This window comes from Accipiter gentilis, chromosome Z (genome assembly GCF_929443795.1).
Source record: "Accipiter gentilis chromosome Z, bAccGen1.1, whole genome shotgun sequence".
Taxonomy (NCBI): domain Eukaryota; kingdom Metazoa; phylum Chordata; class Aves; order Accipitriformes; family Accipitridae; genus Astur; species Astur gentilis.
The window spans coordinates 78,124,005-78,151,444 of record NC_064919.1 but is presented as its reverse complement, the minus strand read 5'-3'; the positions used below and the strand labels follow the sequence as shown (position 1 = coordinate 78,151,444).

Sequence of the window (27,440 nt, the reverse complement as noted above, 5' to 3'; positions counted from 1 at the left end):
GATGCACTGGCATAAAGGTTTAAATTATTTATAGTTGTACGCAGATGCAAATTACTGGAACAGTTTAGAACTTGGCAGATGAAGTAAATAATTGTTGTGTTTAATTTGAAGTCAAAAGAGAAAAAATAAAATATCCCTTGAAAATCTGAGCAAGCTTTTAAATTTTAATTTGAGAAAAAGCAAAAAAAAAAGGATAAGTGAAGGTGAAGTTAGTTTGACTTTGTGTATCTTTTAAAAAAGCTCTGAAATGGTAGAGGGTTTTGTAGATGTATGTTGACTGCTCAAAAGTGGAATGGTGAAAGAATTCTGTGTTTGGGTTTTAACCAAGTTAGTCAGTGTTGATGATGCTCTGAGCACACCTGCTCTAATAAGACATAATCAGAAGATTTTAAATCTTTGTCTGCAGTTGCTCAGAGCTTTGCCAAACTTTGTATTTGGCCTGAAACTGTCCCTAACAGCTTTAAACTGAAGGGGCTCAGAAATCAAAGATATGTATGAAATTTAAGCCAAAATAATCCTTCTTTTTTTTTTTCCTTCTTTTTCCTGAAAGTGAGTCTAATGCAAGATTTATTGCCTTGTGTTTGTATAAAAATAAGTTTGACCTAAATTTGAGAAGCTCTAGTGCCCTCAGGCCTTAAAATTTGGCAGTGCTAGTCTATGTCAAGGATTTTTCTGTGCAAAGTCAACCCCAAGAGAGTGAAGTGAATAAGCTTTTGAAAAATGTGTAGTTTGCATATGCTCACTGGTAGCTTGCTACAGTTGAGCTGTTGTGCTGCCAGAGACTCCATCTGTCCTCAGTGTTTTCCAGCTGGGGGCTAAAGCAGGGCTTTCCCTGCTTGGCATGACTGAGAGCCATGTCAGACCTGAGAGTGGACCCAAGTCCATGTCTTCCACATCTTCTGCGCTCAGAGACTTCACAGGAGACATCAGGAAGGAATTGGGTTCAAATACAAATGAGTTAAAAACACAGGAATGAGGAAAGTCTGGATCTGCCTGGGACACACTGAAACAACCCCAGTGACCAAGCCAGGAGAGATTGGGCTTGGGTTTGAAGGGTTTGGGGTGACTGTGGAAAAAGAAGGACAAAACCAGAGGACTTGAAGTGGAATTGAGTCTGTCTAGGTGAGAAGGTTTTGCCTTAATAGACCAGGATAGGCAGGAGGATGACATAGAAAATCACTTTAGAGGGGAACAGTCACAAGTATCTGTGCCTAAAAAAGTATGTTCCCATCAGAGTCTGGGATGGACCCCAAGTTTCCTCAGTTTTTCCAGGTCAGCAGGTCTGTGCAGAGCTGACTGTCAAAACATGGCGCTCCTGTTATGCAGAGGACAGCAGCGTCCTGCCGCTTTCATTTTCTCCTCCATTTGCTCACGGAGAGGCCTGCAGGGTGGTTCAGAGGCTTTCCTCCCTGATGAGGATCCATGCAGGCATGTCTTAAGGTGTAAAGTAGGGTTTTTATTTTAGCTACAATCCAGCACTTCATTTGCTAAAGTAATTTGACTTCTCCTTAGTGATTGAGTTAAAATAGCTTCTCTATTTTCCTGTCTTAGTGATTGCATGTGTGTAATTACACCCATACAGACAGTAACTCTGAAAACTATTTTAGCTTTTAAACCAATTTGAGTGGCTCTTGTTGCCATGAAGATATTCCTTCCCCTCCATCTTTCATACGCAAATGAGTAATATGATTTTCTTCTGCAGATACAGAATTGTTTGATTGGAAGACTTAAAAAAATACCATGTCTGTACCGGAAGTTTTGAGTATGACTGTCCTATAACTTTACTAGCCTTGAAATTGCCTATCCATAAACATGAGATTTAGTGTAGGAGGCTTCTGGATTTTTTTCTTGGAGGAGAATTGCCTAGATTTATAAAACCAGAAAATATCTCTGCATTATGGTATTTGCAAAAGCAAAATGTGTTCCGTGGGAGCTACCAGTTTCCCCATAACGGGCAAAATGTACAGGGAGCGAGGAGGGAAGGAGGGATGCTTCAGATGCAGGCAGTGGATGCAGTCTGGGGGAAAGGGAGAACAAATCTGTTCCTTTCTGTAATAAATACAGGTTCACTTTCCAGTATGGTAAATAGCAGCTCCAATTCTGTATTAAGATTACTTCAAATTCTTGAGTTAATAAAACAGGAACTGTAACTCTAAAACTCAGCTCTCAAAAGCATATGTTCTGATGCATGTGCAGTTATGGATGAAATTTGATTGGTTTAACACGAGATTAATTGGTAGAGATTAATTAACTGGTGTGCATCCCAGGAAGCACATGGGAAAACTCTCCACTGCATAAATATTTTATCAACTTGCGGCAAATGTTTGCCCCACTTTCTGAAATCATTTTACAGAGCTCATGGCAGAAATCTGGTCTATTAACTTTTGTTCCTCTCCTTCTCTTTTTTTTCTTCACAGAAGGAGGTAGAGGAGAGCTCCAGGTTGTACATGTTGTCCCTTGTAACCAGCATCTCTTTCTGAAACTGTGTGTGCATGCCTTGTCTTCATGTAGCCAATTGCTCCCACTGAGGCACTGAGATTCAGTTTAGCATGTTATGGTTGTCAGAGGAATTGTTAACACTGTGTATGAGTTAAGAGTCTGTTCAGTGTGTATTACCTTGTACAAAGAAGAAAACATGAATGCTTGGAGTGATCTCCCTTATGTGCTCTGTGGGGGGTGTGTAATGTGCACAGGCACCATGTTAGCAGAGTACAAATTGTTTGTCTTTTCCAGTCTTCCTCTTTATTAATCTTGTTTAAATCAAGAATTTCCTCATTTTTTCTCAGTTGTATTATTTCATTCCATCTCTATCTGCTTCATACACTTACAGCAATTAAAGTCAAAAGTACCTCTATGGGCTATAATACTGAGATTAAGCAAGACTATGGATGCTGGGAGGTGTCTGCTACAGATCCTGTGCCTTTTTAGTTAGCTACAGGCTGCACTCAGCTTTAAGCAGGGCTGTGTGCCCCTTGGAAAGGGCAGGACTTTTCCCTGAATACTTACAGCTACTGCCTCTCCACTCATGGACCGGTTGCCTCTCTGCTTATCACCCTGTGGGCAACAGGTAACTCTTTCCTCCTAAGAGGAACCGCAGAATTTTTTTGTTGACTGCTGTGTAACATCTTAGTTTGTATTTGCAACTGTACCTCATGTAGAGAAATTTCTGGCTCTTGGATTCTCAACTGTTTTATCTTCTTGAATCTATGCTGTGTGGATTCAGTGTCTGCTGTGCTTCTGCCTCTCCCTTGGATGTATGAATCAGGCTAAATCAGCTTCCTGGAGTAGGCTGAATGTTGCATGGCTTTTGGGCCTCCATGACTATCTCATTCTTTGAGTTTGATGAATTTGAATTTCTAAGCTTTATCGGCTCATGTATCAGTAGTTTTGTTTCATTCTTACTGGTAAATGTCTGTCCATTAATGCTTTTTCAGGAATGCAGAGATACCTGATGTCAAATATTTGGTATCAAATTCTGTCCTCTTCTGGCTTCAGTGCAAAAACACTGCAGCCTCCTTTAAGCTGCTCATCTGGCAGCTGGAAAACCGGTACTGGAAGATACATCAGATTGAAGGAGCTTCCTTTGGGGCTCTTCAGTCATTATTTAAATTGATGCTGTTGCAGAATACAGTGAATTTAAATCAATCCCTTGGCTTGTTGCAGCTTTGGATTCCATGTAAAATGTAGCATCCTTGAGTCAATGAAGACACTGAACCACAAGACCGACTAGTTTAATTGGGATTATTTAGTTCAGTCTGATTCTGCTAATATCCCTGAAGAAATGGTCTAATTAGGCATGCTAGAAGTTTAATTTAGACAGCGAAACAGTTGCTCCTTGTTTTAGCTTGATTCAGATTAATCTGTAGCTAAATTGAGGTCTTTGAGGTTTAATAATGAAGCATGGTATTTGAAAACAAGTTAGGATGATTTTCAAAACAAATAAAAAGTCATTATTGATTTTTTTCTTATCTGTTTAAATAAAGCAGCTTTCCATGTTTTACATCTGTTTTTTTATCTAAGAGGATAATGTGCTAGACACAGTACTTAAATGTGATGGAAAGTTACATTGTTAGAAAGCCTTTCATGTGGAGAGATGGATTTATATGGAGAGGGCTAATAGATCTGGGGATGTTCTTCCTTTTCCTTGTGCTGTTTGAGACTTAGTGATTTTTTTTTTTATGCCTCTGTCCATTTTATGACTTTCTCTTCTACAGAAGTATGTAATTGTTTGTTCTGTCTGTTAAAACATCTTGCGCATGGGATAAATTGCGAAATTTACAAATTGCAGCTTGGTTAAATAACATCTCAAATTACTTGTAAGCCTAGCTGCTGCTTTTCCTGAGTAAGCAAAACTGCTATTAGTTTCCTTTTTAGGCTTCACCAAACGTTGCCTTCCCTGTGACTGAATACTGTGCCTTAAATAATCATGTGTGTTGACTTGTTTAATCCGGGGTATTAAATTTATGCTACTCTGTTACTCGCATTGTTTTGCTAACTGGTTCTTGGTTGATAAGAAGCTTTAATTACTTGGAGAAGAACCTTTCAGCAACTGATTGCAGCATGCTTTACTATGAGCGAATATACTGCATTACTAGGGGTGACAAGCACTTTCCCAGCTGAAGGTATTTGCTGGACAGCAGATGTAAAACTGTTATCCATCAGCATCAGAAATAAAAAAAAAATTGAATAGAGATGTGATGGACTGTTTTGCTTACATGTTTGCTTCTCCATCTTTGCAGTGTTGCTTTATGTGCGTACTGGAGATTTTAAAAAAATAAATTTCAGATTCAGGCTGGTCTGGCTGCTTTCAAGGAGAGGTCAAGTGACAGACCTGTACAGAGAAGTGAAGCATAAGCCAGCAAAACACTTTGTGACATGCAGCATGCAGACGTCTAGGTGTTAAACATGTCTACTTTCCCTTTGCCCTCCTATTTGTTTTGGGAAGGACAATGCTAAAAACTCTTACAGTTTTTCCAGGGTTCTTCTCATCTGCCTGCCTCTAAGTGAGCCAGGCTTGTTGTCATGGGCTGAACTCAAGCAGATCCATAGCTGGTGACAAGACCCAGAGCAGCTACTGGAGCCCTCCTGTGCCCTGGTGCGAGTGCTGCCTTCAGAGGGTGGGGAAACTCCCCAGCTGCAGCAAATCTATCTAAACAGCATTGCCATTTGCCTTCTTTAAATGAAGAGGAATATATGAACTGCTCCTACCCACAACAGTGGTGTGAACTATGGATTATGTTGTTTAACTGGCACTCCTGGAGGTGTCTGGACACTGTTAATCCTCATGCTAACACTTGTAGGTAATGCAGCTTCTGGTTCTTTGACTATGTATGTCAGTGCAACAAGGGACTGCAGAGTACTTCTTGGTGACTGCCAGCCTTCTGCCTCTGTGTGATATTGTGGCATTACCTCATGTATAAACTACCCAATTTTCTTCTTTAAAACTTGTTAGGTTTGGTGTCTGCTTCTCCTTTTGAAGGGCTACTATAGAACTGTCATGGTTAGACACCTTTGAATTTTCATCCCCTGTTTATATTTAGCCACAGTTGTTCTTCCATGAGGTATGTTATCCTGTCTATTGAATAAGCACAGAAAAAGGTTCTCTTTGCTAGAGTAAGCAAGCTGTCCTATTCTGCACCTACAGTATTCTGTTTACATCCTCATGCTACTTTTGCCATTTTCTTTTGTGAATTCTTTTTACTTTGGTATAGAATAAAAAGATTGTATCTGCCTTTCTGAAGGAGTCTTGCCAGCACAGTACAGACATATTTATGCTTTTAGTTTTGTGGAGACGTTTCACTGGCGATACTCTATGGATGATGTTCTCTTCTTACATGGCTGTGTCATAGTGGCTCATGGCCGGTGTGATGACTAGAACTCAAGTACATTGTCACGTGCTTTTTTCCACTGAGGAGTGCCTTGTATGCAGTCAAATTCATAGCAGGTTTTGGGGCTCTGACCTTGCCATTTGTACCATGTTTAATCCTCCATTATTGCAATCTTCACTGCCATCAGTTCTTTCCATTGGGCATCTGAGTTCTGTATCAATAGTTCTCCTGTGTTTGTCATCAGCAGATTTTATCAGCAGATCCTACTTACTCCCACTAGCTTCCTTATTGCGTTGTCCATGACTGGCTCAGTTACAGTTACTTGTTTACCCACCTTAAAGCTCCCTACTCCTTCCCAGCTTATCCGGCCTCATTGATGTCATATGGCATTGCATCAAAATTGCATTGCATCTTTGCTGAAATGAAATTCAGTTGATAATTCATTTTATGGTCTAAAGAAAATTGGTTGTTTTGTCAAAAAAAAAATGTTTTCAAAAATGGTGTGTTGTATTTTTTTCCTGTTTTCCAATTGCCTCCATGTTAATTCTCTCCTTCATGTTTGCTCCGAAGACTTTCAAGCTGTTGAAGCCAATAATAAGCCTACAGTAGTCTAGATCACATTTCCCTCCTTCCCCCACACACCTTAACTGTGGGTACTGTATTGGCTTTTCTACAGTATCAAGGATTCAGCCCTCATTTGATGGATGTCAGGTGCTGGTTCTCTCAGCATTTTCTCAGGGAGGTTGCTGTCTGGAGCAAATTACCTCTTTGCTTTGCTTTCAGCAGGTGATAACTCCTGTTTCCACACAGCCATCACCTGTCTTATCCCTGCATCAATATTGTCACTTACTGAAAGCTTTTTCTTTTGTTTTGTGCTATTGTACCCAGAGGGTTTTTAATCTTGACCCTACAGAAGCTCTTTCCCTTCTCTTTTCTTTTTATTTCCATGTCTAAAAGGCTTGGCAAAAGTACTTATAATAAATGAGCAAAAGTCCAGTTTATCTGGACTCTCAGCAGTTTTTACTTGGCATGTCTTAAAATCTGGGATATGATGGAGATTTGTTTCCTGATGATGCTTTCTGCCCCTCCCTGCATCCACACTCCTGGCTGTTCTGTCTTGAGTCGTGATTGCCTGTAGGAAGTGGCTGTTGGCCAGTTAGGTAACAGTTTTCCCTGGATTGTCTTCCCCTAAACAGAGTTCTTGATGCTCCCGTGGTCTTCAAGCTGCAATATTGCCCATGCTATTCGTGGTCTGTTAATGTCTCAAATATTTGTCGTTTATATTCAGAGTTTCTCAGATAACCTGGTTGAAAACCCTGTTACACTAATTTCTTTTGCCTGTAAATGTTGCCATGTTTGTGTTTGTCATTGTCTGTCATTCAGTACAGCTGAACTGATGGGTGTCAAGCTCAGTCCAGCATAAAACGTTGTTCCGTTTTAGGATTGCTTTCTAGCCACAGCTCTTCCAAGTTTTCACAGGCAAAGGTAGAGATGTCCTGCCTTGTGTGCTCTGAAGGATCTGGTTGCATTTGCTTCATGAAATCTTCTCTCTTGACCAGCAGTTGATTCAGATCCCTCCAGAGGAAATGCAGGTTTCAGGCTGAGGGATTTTGGAAGCACAACTTGGAGTGGAGATGCATAGAGTACAATCCATCCTGCAAGAGCCTGGAGCCTGGTCTGCTGCTCCAGCTGTGGGGGAAACATACACCTGTGCTGGACCGTGGGTCTGGGCTCCTGCCTGCTCTGCAGGCCTGTGCAATCATGTAGAAAAGCTGGAGTGTCCATTCAGTTATGGATAATGTCATGTTGTTCATGCCCGTTTAAAAATAAAATAATAAAAATTATGTAGTCTTCAGATCTGCCTAGCCCTGGAGTTGTAGGGCTAACAAATAAAAAGTTTGGACTTTTGCTGCTGTACAAGTTGAGACCTGAAATAGAAACTTGTTTTCCTTGGTTATTTCTGTTCTTCTTGGAAGACCTTGTCTGTCACCTATGAACAATCTGATGTTGCACAGCTCACCCAAAGCACAGCACAAAAAAAAAAGAACCTTTCTTTGGGGCTGGTCTCTTTTATCTTGCATAAAACTGGAGTTATTTCCTGACAGATACTCCTTTACTTTCTTATGATTCTCAGGTTGTGAGTCCCATGGCTGGAGATACTTTGTTTTCCACTGTGTGCAAGTTGCAGCCTCTTTATACTCTTGGCAGACATGATTATCTGAGTTTGGAGTGTTAGCTGTTGGCAGTGTGTCTTACTTAGTCCTGTTTGAAACCAGCTTTTTTTTCAGGGAGTGCAGGAGAACGTATGAAGCTGGAACAAAGAGGTTTCCAGTTATAGGTAAACCATCTTCCGCTACATTGCAAGTGTTTAAGCACTTCTCGGCTCTAATCAGTCCACTGAAGATCTTCAAAGAAACAAAACATTGCTCTATAAATACACTCCTAATATGAACATAAGGACATGGTTTGAATTCATTAATATGAATCTTCATATTTGCTGTCTGTGGTGTTTTCCATCATACTGTGAGATCCCAGTTCACCTGCAATCATCTTGCAGATGATGGCCCTTGTTTGACACTGGTTGGAAATTAAATACTTGCATATGAATGCGTGGAGGTGCACTGGGACCTTTCTGCTAAGGGGGCTAAAGAGTCTTTGCATTTGAGCATGAACTAAGCTTACAGGCGTTTGTACAAAGTTTCCTGTTGACCAGTCATTTGTGCATTTCATACAGGTGATTTTAGTTTATGACATCTTCATTATGACCATGTTCACTTTTAAGTGGTGACTTGTAGTAACAGGAGCTCTCCAATAACTCATGTTTTTGTTGGCTTGGAAAAAAAAAATCAAGTTGGTCTTCAAGACTGCCTTTTGAAAGAGGAGGTGCACTGAACAGGCTCTTCAGGTTCCAGTCCTAGGTGTTCAATGAAATCACATAGCCTGTCTGCGTCTGTATGACTTGTCCTGACATGTTGGTCATTGGAGGTGCTTGAATGAGTTTCTGTATGCATTTACCTGCATGCAGTGTGGTCTGTTATCATTTCCTCAGAATATAATCTGCATACTTTTTCTGGTATTTTTTGAAACGAATCTCATATTGTTCTTTTCCCCATTTAAGGGTCAGGATGAGGCTGATCCATCAAAACCACCGTGGCTCAAAGGAGGGTAAGTGATATTTTGAGACCTTGTTTCCCTGTGTTTATAATTGCAGTGTACTTCGAGGTCTGCAGTTCAACCTAAGTAAAAACAACACTTCTGATGTTTTTAATGGCTGTTTTTCAGGAATAATCAAGTGGTCATGCTTCACTTAGGGCCAGGCTGCTGCTATATTTCAGAGTCTCCTCTTAAACAGCTGGAGGTGGGCTGAGCAGCTCTTCAAGAGATCTGTGGTTAAGAACAAGGTTATAGTTCCAATGTATAATCTGTAACACGATGGTGGCCAGTGCTTATGGCAGCAGTATTAAATAATCCTTACTGAGCACCACAGAGTGGTCTGGATGAAATTCTTTTTCCTGAATCAGTCACTGATGGTATCAGGGAAGAGAAAGAGTAGCTCAGAAAGATTGCTGTGTCTTGCTCTTAGAAGAAAAAGGTAGCTTTGGGGAAGTCGTCTGTCTTTGCAATGATTTCTGTGGTCATTGTAGTAGTCAAAACTGCAGTAACTCTGGAAATCATTGCAGTTTGTCATGTTTAAAGCAGTGTGCAGCATGCCTCTTTTACACAGGTGAGAGTAAGGGGCCGTGCGTTCTCTCCACAACACACTACTCGCAGCAAATAAAGCAGCCAAATTCTGATTGTGTATAATTTCAGCATGACACCCTGCATAATAGGTGCCAGCATGGTAGCTTCCCTAGAATCCTCTCTGGAAAAAAAAAAAAAGGCAATGACACATTTTACAAGCTGCTGGGTTACATGCCTTGTACACCATTAGGGCAATACGGTTTGGTGGTGGTGCACTCATTAGGAGCTGACGTAGCAGCAGATTTGCCCTGAAATCTCAGCAAGAGGTTGGCTTGCTACACGCGTAAGTTAATTCTCATACTGCTGAAGGAAGCTTCCCTAATAAAATGCAAAGTTAAATTGGAGGCTTCATTATTCGGCTTACTGCTTTTGGCGTCATTGTACTGTGATGTTGGTATTCTTGCAAAGCATCCTCCACACCTGGAGCTGCCTAGCAACCCTGTGCTCTCCTAAGGAGCCCAGGACTTCACTGAGCAGGCTGCTGGAGAACGGGCAATTAGCAGGAGCAAAAGACAGTGATTTATTCTAACTATAAACAGCACCTTCTCCTGCTTTAACAAGGAGACAACGTACTGATTTTACTGGTTCACGTACATGAAATGATTTCCCAGCCTGGAAGAAGAATACACCTACAGTCCTAAAATACTTTAAAATGTGTTTTGTCAATTCAAGGCAATGTTTGCTCTAGTCTGTAATTTCTTCCCTTTCTATGTGAGATACAACAAAACAGTCTGGCTAATGTAGTTTTGACAAAAGTTTGGCTTATTCGCTGTATCCCCACATGCAAGGGATTTCCAGAAAAGGTGGTTGTGGGTGGTGAACCTTTAATTCCACCATTAGCCATGTTGTGGCTTATTAGCCATAAAGTGTATTAAACCGTTTATATGTTTGGAGTTCTTCCTTTGGTGTCCTTTGAAGGAAGTAATCATCTTCTGCCATTGGAAACCATCTTTGCTTGCTTAAATTTTCAAGATTTAATGGAAGCATCTGTGCGATAAAACTTGTATTAAAAGATGAATACATGCTTCAAGCTATTTGCATTTTTAGCATAATGGAACAGTAGCTCCCGGTCTGGGGAGCTCTGGCTTTGGAGAGATAGCTTCAAAAAAAAGTACAGTTGGTATTATGGATCAGTCTCTGGGTGTAATATATCTATATATTTTATTTATTAGTGCAAATCATCTTCTCATACAGAAATGCTATTCACTCGTCAATGCAGTGCTCCATAATAATGCTATAAATGTTACATGCATTGCAGAGGAGAGTTACCCTATTACAAAGCTACAGTGTGCATATTTGAGGCACTGTAAGTACTTCTGTCTGTGCAAACTTTGTCATTTTGTTAAGCAAAGTAGAGATTGTGCTTGAATAAAGAGACTGAGGTAGCTCAAAGAACAAGCTGAATAATTTTGAAAATTAAGAATTGTTGCTGAATGTTTTTCAATGTATTTCTTTAATATTAACAAGCTAAAAGCGGCTCATCTGAGTGTGTAATTATCTAGGTATCAGGATACCTCTCTTCAGTGGCAAATATAAGCACCTTTCAAATATGATTGTTCTCTGACAGTCTGGCTTACAACTGGTTCTGTCATAAACCTCAGTCTATCATAAATATTTTGCAACAAACCAGGTTGTAACTAGACATGTTTCTCAAGCACAATAACTTGTTTAGGTTCATCCTGAATTTATAAAACATGCAATTTCAATGTTTTTCTTTCCAGGGAAATGTCAGAGTATCACAATTTCCTTCCAATTGAATTAGAAAAAATAAAAGTATTATTGGAAAACATGTAGAAAAGAAGTGTAAATTCCCAGCTGTACAGTTGACTTTTAGCAGGATCATTGACTCTGGATTTTTACTTGTGACCATTTTGTTGCATCTTTTCAGCTTACAGACTCTTCCTTTCTATTTTGCATATGCTTTCATAATTCAAGTGATTTGACACAAATCTTTGACCCAAAACTTACCAATAAGCTGTATTGTGATTTAAATAATGCTGAAACTCTTGGCATCATCAGGGTAGTCTTTTATGACACCTGTTTTACCCCAAAACAGCATTGCTAGTATCAGAAAGGGTTTGTAACGTTAGGGCAGCAGACAAAATTCCATGTTTGATCCCAGTAAGACTGTTCTTAGTTCTGACAATATAAACACTGTATGCAGATATTTCTTATTTCTTGATGTGGGTCAGATTTTTCTATAATAAGTCAGAAGGGATTATTGCACTGTAACTTGGGCAAAAAGTTTTTCTGGAATTCTCTATTGGAAATTAGGCTAGCCTTTCACCATGTAGCCTCACTGTAGGGATTTCCAGTGTTGGAAAACTGTTCTCATTCTTGTCCAAAGATTCCAAGAGTTTTAATTAACTGCTGTAAATCTCCACCTTTCTCATGTCCGAATTTGTCTTCCATTCCCAGCTGTGAGGTCTAGTTGTTGCAGCTGACTGTGGGTGGTTTGTTTTCATTGTGTAGGAGCACAGAGAGCCGTCCTCGGTGCTGCGGTGCAAATGTGACTCATGCTGCATACAGAGCCGACGCAGTTCACGCAGTTATACGTGACTGCTCACCTTCCCACCAGGCTTGTTCAGCCAGCAGCAGCTGTCAACTCAGCCGTGGCTCGGACATGTCACCCTCCTACACCCTATCAAAAAAGTCAATTTTACCATTAGAGTGCTATGGCATGTTTTCGTGTATGGTAGACTGTTACCCTCTTTGACGCAGCCTTGTTAGTACAAGGCCATGACATCCTTGTCCATCCTAGAGCATGGTCTGCTATAACGTAGGTTTGGTCACCCCAGGTGTTTTTTTGTCTTTTGGCTGTATTCAAAGAGGGGTCGAGTAGGTCCTGCCTGCTGAGGGGTGCAGGTTGCCTCTTGTCATTTACCAGCCTCCAAATTTTCATGGCATGTGCAAATTTGTAGTAGTAATTTGGTTTCCTAGATTGCTTTAAAGGGTGACTCGTGTGTCTTTTATTGCAGTAAGAGCAGTTTGTCCCATACTCCTCTTTCCTGTAGTTGTGGTGTCCTAAAGCATTTCAGCTGGGTGCAGTGTACCAAGTCAGCAAAATACGCAGGTTAAAAATGTCAGTGGGTTTATTATGCAACAGCAAAAAGGTGTAAGCCAGCATGGTATGGGGTGAAGACAAATGGCTGAGGATAGAGAGGCAAAACGTTCCTTTACAGTCTCTGTAGCCAAGAAAAAGGTCTCTGGAATCATAGTGTTAGCAAGGCATGAGAGCAATGTGGAGATGGGGAACTTGAGTGAGACACTGAGAAGGGCTGTCAGTTTTGCCTGGTGGGCTGGGTGTTCGTTGCAGGGAGGGAGTCACATTGCAGGTCTGTTCTGCAGTTCAGGATGAATATGATAGGCACAACAGCAGAGAAATGTGTGCTCAGTTTCCAGCTTTAGCAAAAAGCATTATCTTAAGACCTTACAGATGAATGCACTTGATTTACTGGGGGCCTTTAAGCTGAATTAACAGACCTTCTTCAAGCACAGGCTTGCATCCCTGTAGTGTTACCAGTGAACAGCAGGATCCAGGTACAATTATCCAGGCTGGACTCATTGGGAAGGAAGCAGGTTATAGTGTTCTATTTTGTCAGGCTCCTAGTGTTGTGGGGGTAATGGTCCTTTTGCTCCATTGCCACTTCCACCAGCGGATGGCAGCTCTTGTGTGTAGAGGTCTGCATGGCTTGAAACACAGAGCACCACAAATGGTCCCTTTTATAGAAATAAAAATAATCTCCCTTATCCTCAGATGTGAGGTTTTTCCCAATAATCATATGGGCCTCAAGGGCCAGGATTAAGTATGTTCTAGCCTATAATCAGATGATGTGTAGCAGCATCCTGCCCCTTGTCTGATCTGCTTTGACATGCTCCCTTCCAACCACAGTCACCAGGCAGGAATGTCTGGATTGTTGCGTGTGAAGAAGATAAACACTTAATCATTTTTAGCATTAACTTTACACTTTCTTACGTATAATCTTCTGGCTTATTTTACTTCCTCCAGTAAAGCATCTCCCTGTTCAACCCCCAACCCGAAACTAATTAAATGGAAAGAAAGGGGATGGAGAAAGACTGGAGACAGGATGTCTTCAAGTTTCCAAAGTCTTTCCTGCCATGGTGCTCAGTGCCAATAGCAAACTATAAACTGAGCTCTCCCTAAGGAACAAAAGGTGCTTCTGAAAGTAGAGGCGTGTGGCTTAATTACCACAGACCAAGCTGCGTGTGAATGTCGTGGTTTAACCCCAGCTAGCAACTAAGCACCACACAGCCGCTCACTCACTTCCCCCCATCCAGTGGGATGGGGGAGAAAATCGGGAAAAAAGAAGTAAAACTCCTGGGTTAAGAACAGTTTAATATAACAGAAAAGAAGAAACTAATAATGATAATGATAACACTAATAAAATGGCAACAGTAGTAATAAAAGGATTGGAATGTACGAATGATGCGCAGTGCAATTGCTCACCACCCGCCGACCGACACCCAGCCAGTCCCCCAGCGGCGATTCCCTGCCCCCACTTCCCAGTTCCTATACTAGATGGGACGACCCATGGTATGGAATACACCGTTGGCCAGTTTGGGTCAGGTGCCCTGGCTGTCCCGTGTCCCAGCTTCTTGTGCCCCTCCAGCTTTCTCGCTGGCTGGGCATGAGAAGCTGAAAAATCCTTAACTTTAGTCTAAACACTACTGAGCAACAACTGACAACATCAGTGTGTTATCAACATTCTTCACATACTGAACTCAAAACATAGCACTGTACCAGCTACTAGGAAGACAGTTAACTCTATCCCATCTGAAATCAGGACAGTGAATTACTGCTACGAAGCTCTGGTTCTGCCATTGGGAAAGTATTTTTGTGAATTCTGTGCCCCACAGAAGCAGTGGGTATAAGGCTGCCTTCACCCACCATGCTGGCAGCAGTGACTCTGAAGCACTGGGTGCTCCGCAAGCACCTGCCCAACCTGCTCTGAGCTAGCTCAGACCCCAGAACCGAGAATGGGAGAATGACCTTTTTTCAGTGTGTTAACTTTTGTTTAGTATTTTCATTTGCAGTGAACTGATTCTTATTGAATATGATATTAGCAAGGAGACTGATGTTTTAAGGAAGTTTTTGGGTCATGTCTTTACTGTCTTTCACTGCAGGTGAGATTTTTAATTTTTTGTTTTTCCTCCCCTCAATTTCCAGGCCTGCAGGTGGTCTCTACGGCATCGATAGCATGCCCGATCTACGCAAAAAAAAGCCAATTCCACTTGTCAGTGATCTGGTAAGAGATTTGTTGTTCTTCTGCCACATGGCCATCAGTCCAAGTGGCTTTACTTTTTGACGTATGGTAACGTTCACTCTCACTTCAAGAAGCTGAAGGTTTCCTGTTTTGTTAAGTTAATTCTTACACTAAAGGGTTAGGAGTTGTGCTTGGAAAAATTTCAGTGAGTGAGCACTACGTTTTTGTAGATGGTTTCATTCATTTGGCAGAATTAAGATATTTTTCGTGGTCTTTTTCCTTTTTGTTCTACACAGAATATTTGATTATTTTTAGGCCTGCCTTATTTTTAAATGTTTTCCTAAAAATCACATACTTCAGGGAAAGTTATAATGTCCATGTAAGGTTTGGCAACTTACCAGAAAGTTGGAATTTCAGAGAATAGATAAACGAGCATATGTGCTTGGATTTTTAAAGCAATTTGCAATACTGCCAGTAGGCTTCTGCACTGAGGAAGCACGAGAACCAGCGAGTAATGAGGACAAGTTTCATATGCTTGTGTGATACGGTGAAATGAGGCTTCTGCGGGACAAACGGTTTTCTGTTGGCTGTGTTCAGTACATGTAGCAATTTCATACTTGGGAGAAATGCTGTAACAGCTGAAAGACCAAAGTTTCCATATCCTGTAATTCATGTGGAAAGATGCATGCCATTCTCTCTGCCAGCTTATGCATGGGAAGCTTAATGTGTGTCTTACTAACTGCTTGTATCTTAAATCTTTCCAATAATGGCATTAACTTGTGTTACTTCCTTTGTATGCTTTCATCCTCTCTCTCCACAGGCCATGGTAAGTGCAGCTAAAGACTATCCACCAAGTCTTCACTAGAAACAAAAATTATTTTACCTTATTTTCCCTCCACTTTTTTGCTTTTTATCTTGAACCTGCAGTATTGCAGTGCATGCATATCCAGCACTCTGTCCTGCTGCATCACTGATGGAATAAACTTTTTCAGTCTGTCTTCAAACAGCATAGAGCATAAATTGAGGTTTCTGATAGGGTTTGATGATTTCAAAGCAAATTTGCTATCTTTAATTTCCTTCTCTGCCTTCATCCAGCCAGAGTGGCTTGCTGAAGAAATCCTTTGTATGCCAGTATGAGGTGCTGCAAAGACACTGCCCTGTGCTGCCCAAGGCTGCAGAGTTTAGCGTTGTCATGATGCAAAAGAGGCAGTTTGGGGGGAAAATGTGGTTCATTGTGTTTAGTGATGGCCAATGAATGTGGTACACCAGCACATTCAAACCTGTGCTCCCAACCTACTCTGTTCTTTTTTTATCCTGTTTATTTGCAACCCTTTCTCTGTCACATTTGTGAGTATGGTGTGTGTTGTAGAACTGATGAAATAATGTCCTTTTGGATATGAATGAAGTTAGATATAGAAGAGTGAGTCTCATGTAGTGACCTTATGCAATCGCAGAGTTACCATTTCTACCAGAACATAGAAGTGGAGATGTGAACCCAGGTTTCACTGACAGTTCTTGCCAGAGAAACAGATAGAAATCTACCAGAGTGATACTGGTTGTGGGCAGATGGAAACAAGTTGGAGACTTTCAGAGTATGCATTTGACTCTTCTGAGATGTGAGCTATCATTTAAGAAACCAACTTGAATGTAATAGTTGATTTGTTGTCTGGCGTGACAGAGTCCCTTTGGTCACATCTCTGGGCATGTAGTGCCAGTGCATTTCTGAATATTGGTAGTGAATAACAAACTTTTTTCGTTCTTAGTCACTGGTTCAGTCCCGGAAAGCCGGAATTACCTCAGCAATGGCCACTAGAACATCTCTCAAAGATGAAGAGCTGGTAAGTGGGAGGGTTGCTTGGCTCCTGTTAACTTTTAGTAAGCAAATTAAGGGAATTTGGCTCTCTGGAATGCAGAGCCAGCTTCACAGATGTCTAAAAATATAAATGCAAAGCTTCTTGTATAATTTGTTTAAAGAAACCAAACATGTAAAAAATAACATTTAATGTGTCAATATGATCCTGAAAAATGTAATCTTACCATTTCCTTCTGTGCTATCTACCATGGGGGACAGTGTGTGAAACTTGCTTTATGCAAGATAGTCCTCATCCACAAACCTTAATTCTTTTCTTCCATCTCCTCCACTTTTTTAAATGCCTGAGAAACATTTTTGGAAGGGTGTCCTCTGCTGCTGCTTGTAAAAGTTTGATAAATTTGGCTACCGCAAATGTGTGGATTTATTGCACTGCTCATGCCTTTTCCCTTAAAACGCATGTGTTTGCCAGCAAAAATAGGTTCAGTCACCTTTCCTGGATGTTGGTTTATGAGTGCTCTTGCCTTTCAGAAATCTCATGTCTATAAGAAGACCTTGCAAGCCTTAATTTACCCCATTTCTTGTACAACGCCGCACAACTTTGAAGTGTGGACAGCTACAACTCCTACCTACTGCTACGAATGTGAGGGGCTGCTGTGGGGTATTGCACGGCAGGGAATGCGCTGCGGTGAATGTGGAGTCAAGTGCCATGAAAAGTGCCAAGACTTGCTCAACGCTGACTGCTTACAGAGTAAGTTGTAGACAGTGGAGTGCGGCCGTCCCAAAAGCATTACCAGAGCTTTTCTAAATGTAGAGGTGATACATCAGTGATCAGTGAAGCTGCGTTTATTAAAATGACTGCGTATTTTCTGAAAAAGTACCACTGGGCTAAACCTACCCCCACTGCCCTGTGGACACAGACAGCTCCGCTGACACAGAAGAACTTCTTTGCATCATTGTGCTTGATGTGCTTTAAATGAATGTTTAATTCTTGACTCTTTCACATCTATTTGTCTTTTTGTTTTAACCCGTGTAACATGTTTAATCTCTCCATGTCTGCTCAGGTGGTGTGTTTGCTAACATATCCTGCATGTAAGAGAGGCAGTGGGCTGGGTGAATAAGGTGCTAGGCAGGATATTCTGACTTTTGTTCTGTCCCTCCTGCTGGTATCCCAGTCAGGTTGCTTGTTTCAACCATCAGCCTGTTACACTGTTTTAAGCTCTTCAGAGCAGCACTGGATTCCTGCTTAGGGGATAGAGTCCATGGACTTAGTTTGGATTCGCTGTACCAAGTGCAAGTTGGGAAGGCATTTTGTCTTTTTAACAGTAGGGTCACACGGCTGAATCACTTAGAGATCTGGGGCTCAGTCAGCAGAGGTGTTGGGTCAGATAGGAAGGTGGTGTTTGAGTGTATGGGCAGTATTTCATCTTCCTACCAGCCTTTCTGTTTATTTTGTTGTGTTCTTTTCTTCAGTGTTCAAAAACTAATTCCTCTCTTCAAAGAATAGCTCTTCAAAGAGCTGTGACTTGACAGAATAAATGAGACCTTACACAAACAATGGAGAAGTTTAAAAGGAATTTGATTAAAGAAAAAAAAAGAGAGAAAAAGTATTAATTTAAGCATCTGGCTGGATCTGGTTATTTTTATTTGCTTGTAAAACAGTTTCTTAATTTGGTCTCAAATTTATGTTCCTGCTTGAGAGCAAAATATCTTAGTCTAAATGGAATACAAATTTCTGCCATATGTGTTAAATCTTGAGTAGGAAGGTGGGGCTGTTTCTGTTCACTCTTGATTTTCTTGGCATTGCAGCTTGATGGACTAAGTCTAAGGAATCAAAAAAGTTTGTGAAGTATAAACAGATTTATTGCAAATCTGTGTCAGTGATTATAGGAATATAAAGAGTCAGAGCTTTTATCTGCCTCAGGCTCTAGTTGTTTGGGAAAGCCAGGCTGGATGATCCAGCAAGGGATATCAGTGAATCATAGGTCACTTGTTTTTGCTTATGGCTTATCTTAACACCCCAAATGGACCTTGCTTATGCTTGTATTTTTGATGTGTGCAGAGTTTTAAATCAGTCATAGTTAGGACTGTGGCTATTTGCAATGGCTTATTTGTCAGACAGAGCTGATACTGGTGAAACAGCTCTGTTCCTCAGTTGCTTAGCATTTCTACATTTGTCTTTGAGGGTTGCAAGGTGATCTTTACAGTTTTATATCATTGTCATCTTGGCTTTGTTGTGACCTTCTTGTGACTAAGCAAAGAGCTGCTGTGTTGCATTTGGTTCAAGAGAATGTAGTTAAGTCATAATTCAGTTTTCTGACACAACCTGATGTAGAGGGTCAGTTAGACTGAGGATAACTTTGTTTCTGGAGTTCACTAGAACCCTCTGCTAACTGGTGATTTTCAGTATTTGAGATGAAAAGCTTCTGATAAGCACATCCAGCCTTGATTCAGATATATGTGCATGATATTATAATGTTGCAATGGAGTTATGATATCTCAGTATGGGGAAAATGCTGTGGAGAGCAGAGGAAAATTAGGTTCACACGAGTAGCAGCAAAGAAACAGGCACGAAGTACTGAGCAGAGGTCATGAAGTTAAAAACAATCGAAGAAAAACTAAAATTAAGAAACAGCTAATGACTAAAAGGAAATATATTCCTGCAGAGGACATCTGTGGCTATCTGCATGCAAGAAAGGAGACTTCAGACTGGGGTGGGTACTGGAGAGAGTTCAATGGTAATGGGGAAAATATGAGAATGTCCCGAGAGAGGATGGTATGAGTTTGTTAATCTTTCAGAAGACAGGCTTGGCAGTGTGGGACTGGAGTACAGGAATGATGCTCTTTCAAAAAAATAAAAATAGCCATACTAGGTCTGCCCCAATAGAATGTTTCTAAAGGGATGTTGTGGAGCCCAAGGCAGAGGTGTGAGACATGTGAATGTAGAGCTCCTATGACTCTGGCTTACTCTTACGGTTTACAGCTATCCATGGCTTAAAGCCTTTCAGAGCAGGAGATGCTATGTTTAACAGCTGGCAGTGATGGCTCTGTGAATTGGTTTAATCCTTGTTTGAACCTCTTTATGCCTGAACTGTGTTGGGGAAAAGGGAGATAAGCAGCAAGGAGGAAGATGGTCTGTTTAAGCTTGCTGTTTACAAAAGAAATAATGGAATAAATGTGCTGTAAGAAAATTAAAGGTGGAAGCAGAAGACAACTTCAGTGATGAGAACAGGGAGTCTCTGGAACAGCCTCTGGAGGATAACCATGGTGGCAGGTTTTCTGATCACTGCTGGGAATTAAAAGTTCATGCAATGGGCTGTGGGATGTGATGATGGCAATAGTCTGCACTTTTCTATGGAACAGAAGTTAACAACTGGAAACGACTATACTTTTCATATATGGCAAAGCATTAGATAAGAACTTGTTCTTTTATTCATGGGATTGCAGATGTTTGCTTTGCACATTTCCCTTCAAAATGTAAACATGAGATACTTCAGCATGCAGAGTTAAAGAAACAGAGAGAAAACCACTGAGGGTACACTGGGCTCAAAACTTGTGAAGCATGTAGAAATGTAAAACCTAATCAAACAAAAGCTTTACTTACTTTATTTGAAAAAGTTATTTGAAAGCTGCCCAGCATCAGAACAGGGAAGATATAGACACTGTGAGCTGGGGTGTCTGTGGATGTACCCCCAGACAGTGGTGGGTATCATTATCTGGGGTAGAGATGTAAAGGAAACTGAGGGTGGCAATTGTATAATTAAAAGACAGAGAAGTCAGAGGAAGGACAGTGCTGGGAGATTAAGAAGATGGTGGGGCCGATGTGTGGATGTGCTGCCGGGTTGGGAAAACAAATGTTATCAATACTAGAAATCTATCAAAAGGCTTTTTCAGGCAACTGTGTTGTTTGCTTTGGCATGTTCATGCTGAAATCCTTCTCACTGAAACCCACCAGGCCAGAAGAAAATGAAAAAATTAAATTCATTATTATATATGTTTGAAGAACATAGGCTGTGCTTGAGGAATGAGAAACAGGGTTTCTGTGGGGCAAGCAACAGTTTAGAGATCCAATAAATTCCAGACTGAACTTTCTTGTATACTGAAGTCATGAGGGATTTTTTCCTAACAGAAGCTTTATTGTTGCTGTCGGTAAAAAAATCCACCATTGTCAGGACATTTCTTCACCGAGGTCTATTCAATGCTTCCAGAAAATGTTGCATTGAAGTAAAATGAATTTTCAGGCTGGTCACAAATAGAGTTCCATTGTCTGTGCCTTGAAATTTTGGGTAAACACCTGGGGTTTTATTCCTTAGAATCAGAATGTGCTGTTTGTTTGTCTTCTATCCGTCAGTGCCTTTCTGGGGGAAGTAAAGGATCTCTTTCCTCATGTCTATTAGCATTAAGTTTGGTTATTTCTTCTTTAGGGTGTTTTTCTTACTCAGTTTCTTAAAAATGTAGAGGGTATCTGATACCATCAACAAAAGTGTGGGACTGCAGTGATGAAATGCTCAAAATTCAGCAATGCTTTCTTGCAATTTGAATCAAAATCCATTTGCAGACTGGTTCAGCAGGGCTGTTCCTTGAATTGGCAATGTCTGAAGTGCGGTAAGCTGGAAAACAGTTGTGACGTGTACTGCAGCTATCTCGTTTATGGCTTTGTTGGCAGCACCAGGTTGTTTGTCTAAGGATGTTTCTCTATTGTAAGATATTACTTGGAAGATATTACTCTGATGATGGGGCACTTACCTTTTTATAATAAGCTCATAAATTCTTGCTGACGGGAAGATGCTCTCTTTTTAGCCTTCTGCTGTTCTTGGAAGTACTTGAAATCTTTGCTGCATGGGTACACTTTCTTTCTTATTTGGCTGAAGATGGATGGAGGGATGGTCTTTAAAACCCCTGTAGCATGCAAAGCTTTTGGAAAAAGAGAGCTGTTCTCTCTTGCCCTGAGCACTGGTGTAGTACTAACTAAAATACAATGGGTTGAGCAATGCTGGTATCAAAGGAAGAGTAAATGGATGTGTAGGATACCAAGGATCGGATGCAAGAAGTAAGCAGAATTACAAAGGGGGTGGAAGGGAAGGATGTTATGCTAGCAAGATCCTGGTAAAAGGGACCTGTACAGTTCCGGGCTAGTATTTGAAAAGCCGCTTCTGCAAGTGTGTCTTCATTTTGGGTTTTTTTTTTTGTAGTGATTCTCATCTAGTCCTCAGTAGATTACAGTTAAGCCTGAGAAAAGAAATTGCCCTGGGAAATCAGAATCTGGTCCTCTGGAGATCTTGAAAATGAGGAAATGAGATCTCAAGCTTCAACCTACTGTTGAACATGAAATCTGTGTTGTGAGTGTGATTAGCCATATGTCTTTATTAGTGCTTCTTCATGGTATGCTGGAGCAACAAACCTCAGAGGACTTCACAGGAGCTGTCAGGGCTGTGTTACTGAATGCCCTGCTTTTGGTACTGTTTTGGCTCCTGGGATCTTGGTTCACCTCTGGAGTTGTACAGTGCTTTTTGATTCAGGACTTGAAGTCAGGTATGTTTGTTGCTTTTTGGATGTGAAACTTGTGTGTGTTGCACTCTGAATTCAGAGACTGCCAGTCCAGAGATTGGCTCGGTGAGTGGACTTTTAGTGAGACCAATTAAGTCACTCCTGTGATAATCATCTTGGCTTCTGTGTTGAATGATGATTAGACACCATGGCGATGAATACTTGTTTCATCCCAGAATGCTATGTAGGAAAATATTTGCACAGAAGGAGGAAGGATACCTTTATCTGAAACTTGAATATCTATTTTAAGTTTCAGGAATATATAATTTCAAAGCATTATCCGCCTACTGAACAGCTGTCTTCTATCTTGCCAGTGTTGCTTTCTTGACTTTTTCCTCTTAAAGCATAGGATAACAGCGCTGGCAGTTTACTAATAGCTGTATCAATACAATTCCCTATATAGAAATACTTGCTTTCTGTTTTCAGTCATAAATTCACTCATCATTCAGTCCTAGAGAGGAAGAGAGAAGGAAAACCCAGTGCCATTTGTATGATACTGTATACAGTACTTGTATATTCCCATGCCTTTTTTTTGCCATTTACAGGACTACTTCAAAAGCTATCCATTGGTCAAAACCCTCTTTTTGCAGCTAAATAAATACGATCCAAGTCAACAACAGGAAAAGCACCCTCTGCCATCAAGTATAGTGATGTCTTTGGGTTTATATTACATACATCATAGGTAATTAGTCCCCCAATGGTTGTTTTGAAAACTCTGGTGTCTTTGTACCAACAAGCAGGTGTTAAAATTAAGAGTGTGTTGCTGAAACAGAGGGTTTGTCTGTTCTTTGTTAGTCCGTATTGTTAAATAAGATGTCTGTCTGGTTCTGGCTTTTGCACTGCAGTTCAGGTGCAACCTCTGCAGGGAGAGACAGATCTTTCCGAGGAAGGAATAAAGGAGCCTTCTTATCTGGGCAAATTATCTGGGCAGAGTGGGGGAGCAGCATGGACAGAGTTGAGGGATTTCCTTTGCATGTCAGGAGGCAGAGCCAAGCCTTAGAGGTGACTAAAGAGAGGGCTCTCTAGGGATCTATGTGACATTGCTCGCACATCCTGCAACCCACATGACCCGGACTGCTGCTAGCCTTGCAGAGGTAAAAATGCACCATGCAAGGTCTCTGAAGGTGGTGGCAAGTTTAAATGTTTTTAACTAGAATTCTTCTACTTGCCCAAGTTTGCATTCTAAAGCATCATTTGATGCTCCTGGAGTGCTTGCATTAAGGCAGTGATACAGACCATGCCACCCCAGAACTGTGATAACTCTTGTCCCATCTCAGTGATGAACAGTGAAAGATTTATATTTGCAAGCTACCTGGCTAATAATTTATTTAGAAAATGGTTCTGAAATAGAGCACTCCGCTCATGCACAACATAAACTCTTAGTGTTTGAATCTGGTTGTTAATTTCCTTAAAGTCAGAAAGGGCAGGGTAGGGTTGGTTTCTCTGGATCACAACAGATTTCAGAATTCCAGCTAGGAAAGAAATTGTTTGGTTTGGCCTTTCCCAATTTCCCAATAATTTTCTGTAGCTCTGCATATACTGCGTAGAGTCCACCTTCATCCCCAGAAGACCTAGTTCTGTTAAAGCTGAATAGCATTTCTTATCTGAAGTTCAAAGTATAGCCCCTGGTATCATTTCGGTTTCATATTCCTTTAATAAATGTTGGGTCTACAGCTGGATGATTGCCTGATACAAGACATCAATTTGGGTGGTGCTAGTTCTTCATCACTGGTGAGTAGAGACAGCAGGGACTGCATAATTAATTCCAGTATTTTGATTTCATTTCATCTTAAGCCAACAATAAGAAACTCTGAGGCAGAGGCATTTTATTGTACTAAATGAAATACTGAACATCAAGCCTCTAGCAAGTAAAATGAAAAAATAATCAGGTAATGTGAAGTTATGGCTTGTTTTATACCCAGGTCTTGAATAGCATGCCTTGGTATGCAGTGTCCTTAATGAACTTTTGAAACTTTAGCGGTCACAGTGTGTTCCAAACCGTGTTTTTATTCTTTTTGGTTTGGATGGTGGAAGTTATAATTGAGTTTTGTTTCTTTATTGAAGTGAATTTAGTAACGGTGAAAGATGTTAGACTGAAGGCCCTAGAAATGGATGTCTTTAGGCAGTATTAGTCACTGGGCACCCTGTTGAGCCTGCTAACAAGGTTGCCTGTTATGTTGTACTGCTGGGGGTCCTTTATGTGTGTGTATTCATAGAACTTTATTCATATTTGTTCACTACCTGCTGAAACTGTTTCATATGCAAAACTGTAATGCCTTATATTATAGGTGCTCCAGGTAGCATATTTGCCCACTTCTTTCAGAAGAAAACAGTTTTGTGTATCTTTGTGATTGATGACTCCCTTTGCACACACTTGCACCTGCTTTAATACATGTTTTTAAGGTAATTTAATATTTGGTGAACACCTGGATGAAGATAATTTTTTCTAGGACAAAGCTTACTTTAATTAAACTATCCCAGAGAACAAAAACAAGCAAAAGTATATTAAACTAAAGAGAAATATTATGATTTAATGTCTTCACAGGACTTTTGTACTGGTTTAACTTAATCTGATTTAAGATCATAACTTGAAATTATTTCAGAGTGCATGTAGAGAGACTGTGTGCAATCTTGGGTTCCTGCTTTTTGTTTCACACCCAGGTTTGTCTGCCCTGTTAGCTTGTGCCAGTCCTTTCATTAACATACAACTCACATCTGATGCAATAGTCAGCGGCTGAATTTTGACAGCAAACGTAACTGTCAAAATTGAGTAGGGAGTAGTTGGTTGTGGGAGAATTCTTATCTCATAATTACATGAATTTCTAAGTTTTGTGAGAGGTGTGCAAGTGACCAGAGGCCTCTATTTTTCCAGATACATTTGAATACCTGTGTCGTACAGACCCTGTGCCTGGCTCTTGTGTATCCAGCTACTGGATACTGTACTAGTACCCCATGCTTATGGTGTCCTAAGTTTTTAACTATTGAATTTCCTACCTTATAGGTATTTGTTATAGTTATTATGCCTATGTGATTTGAAGAATGGATTATTTGAGTTGTCTGCTTACAAGCTGATAAAATAGAGTGAGATCCAGAGAGACACTTTGGATGCCCTCCAGCTTGATGCCTGATCCAAGCAGGGTGGTTTCAGGCAGAATGGGACATAGATTGTGCAGTGACTGTGCTGCACGGGGAGTCGTGTGGCACACATCAGTAGGAAATGCTGACCATGTCGGCCCATCTGAACTTCTGCTCTTCCATGGTGCTAAGGTGCAGCATTGAGACAAGCTCATAAATAGTGTTTGTGATGGAGGTCCTATGTACTCTTCTTAGCACTTGCCTAAGCAGGGATTTATTTATTCAAAGCAAGATGATGAGAGGAGGGGGCACGTTGATGTCCATTTTTAAAGAAAGAACATTGTTTCTGGGTCTTCCTCAGCTGCAGGGATATTATACTCAGGCCTGTTGTCAGGAGGGAGACCCGGTCCCTGGTTATAGAGGAATCCAGGCACTCCCCTTCCATTATCCCCTCCCAGCTCTGAGTGGTCCAGATTTTCTTCCGTGTATGTTGAAATGGGGGGCTTCCGACTGTAAAAGTCAATAGCAACAGCCATCATGTGGAGGGTAACTCATGGCTTTGATCCTGCTGTCCAGATTCAGTGAAACATGATTTTGTGTTTGTCTGTTTCTGATGAGCATTGTGTACTTTCTGGTGCACAGGAGCAGCAGAGAAGAGCTCGAAGCATGGAGCTGAAGACCGCACCCAGAATTTCATCATGGCAATGAAGGATCGCATGAAAATCCGGGAGCGGAACAAGCCAGAGATCTTTGACTTGATCAGAGATGTGTTCTGTGAGAGCAAATTGACACATGCTCAGCAGATGAAGACAGTGAAGCAGAGCGTGCTTGATGGCACCTCAAAATGGTCAGCAAAGATCACAATCACGGGTGAGTGAGGGAGGCATGGGTTCTCTTGGCCTCGCTTGGGAGCCTAAGGTAAGAGAGCTGGTGTGAAGCTGAGAGAACAGAGAGGAAGGAGTTCTCTGACCTGTGTCTCTTTTTGGTCAGTGTCCAGGTAGCAGGCGGAGATGCTCCTACGCCAGGCACTGTAGTGCACCACAAGCTGAGGCTCATCAGAAGAGCTCTCATGGGTGATATTCCTGTTTCTCTGGCCATTCTGAGCTGCTGCTTCAGGGGGTGTGTGGACACATTGTCTTATTGCGTGGTGGTGGTAACCCTTCTTTTCTCCTTCCAGTGGTGTGTGCTCAGGGTCTGCAGGCCAAAGACAAGACTGGGTCCAGTGATCCGTATGTAACTGTTCAAGTGGGTAAAACAAAGAAGAGGACAAAAACGATTTTTGGGAATCTGAACCCTGTATGGGAAGAGAAGTTTTATTTGTAAGTGCTCTTACAAGGACTCTCAGCCCCATTTTGCCTGTTTGTATGATCTGTGCTTTGACAGCTATGTCTCCTCTGTCAGTATGCATTCCCACATCACCTGTAATGTATGATGGTTTTATTTCCGCTCAACATTGCATGTGTGCTTCTGAAGGATTGATGTCTGTAACAGTGTATATAGTGCACACCTGTTCATCTCATCTGTCCTGCTTGTGCATATATAAATTGTCTGCTCTGTGAACACTTTCATAATGATGTTTTTAGAGAAAGCTAAAGAGAAAGAAAAGTCTTTAACTGGGCTACTTTTCTTCCTGAGTAATAGACATAACTTCCAAAATTATTTGTAACATAAAAGAGTCAAGTTTGTATAAAAGACTAAGCAAAGTTCCCATGATCTATTGCTGTGACCTGCTCCTGGTGTTTGTCTAACAAAGGTTAAAGGTAGTTAGTTGTCTGTCACTTGTCTGGGGTGCTACCAGTCTCCCCTTTTAGTTCTGAAAAATCAATGTTAACATAACTTGAGGGATTATCTGCTTTCAAGATGAGCAATGTATCCATGTCTGAATTGAAAGCAAAGGCTGGAGGCACAATTCTTTAGATATCAATTATTCTCAGAAGGCTGAAGAATGCTTTTATTGAATAAGTAAACAGCACCCTCAATTTATCACTGACCATGTTATAAAACAAAATGGGGACATTAAAACCAGCAAGCGTTTTCTGAATATTCTGGATGATCTCATTCTACCTCAAGCATCTTTATTTCCTTTAATGTGTAAGCTCTGCCTTTGTACCTTGTCTGTCTTTCCTTTTTTTTTTTCTTTCCTGTTTTATCCTAAACTGCTTGGGGGGAGCTCTCTTCGCAAACTGAAATTTGTTTGTGTTTTAAAATCAGGCT

The 27,440-nt window shown here is 40.9% G+C and overlaps 1 protein-coding gene across 8 annotated transcripts in view; it reads left to right on the top strand.

Moving 5' to 3' along the window:
• UNC13B (unc-13 homolog B) overlaps positions 1-27,440 on the top strand; it is a 137,877-nt gene that overhangs the window by 36,641 nt on the left and 73,796 nt on the right. For 6 of the 8 annotated variants that reach the window (XM_049795321.1, XM_049795320.1, XM_049795319.1 and 3 more), the window contains exons 2-8: positions 2,418-2,440; positions 8,947-8,993; positions 14,758-14,836; positions 16,558-16,632; positions 17,136-17,355; positions 25,869-26,096; positions 26,404-26,545. In XM_049795321.1, coding sequence (XP_049651278.1) covers positions 2,418-2,440; positions 8,947-8,993; positions 14,758-14,836; positions 16,558-16,632; positions 17,136-17,355; positions 25,869-26,096; positions 26,404-26,545 — 814 coding nt within the window. The remainder of the gene's footprint in view (positions 1-2,417; positions 2,441-8,946; positions 8,994-14,757; positions 14,837-16,557; positions 16,633-17,135; positions 17,356-25,868; positions 26,097-26,403; positions 26,546-27,440) is intronic. The other 2 variants (XM_049795323.1, XM_049795322.1) reach the window with 1 other exon arrangement.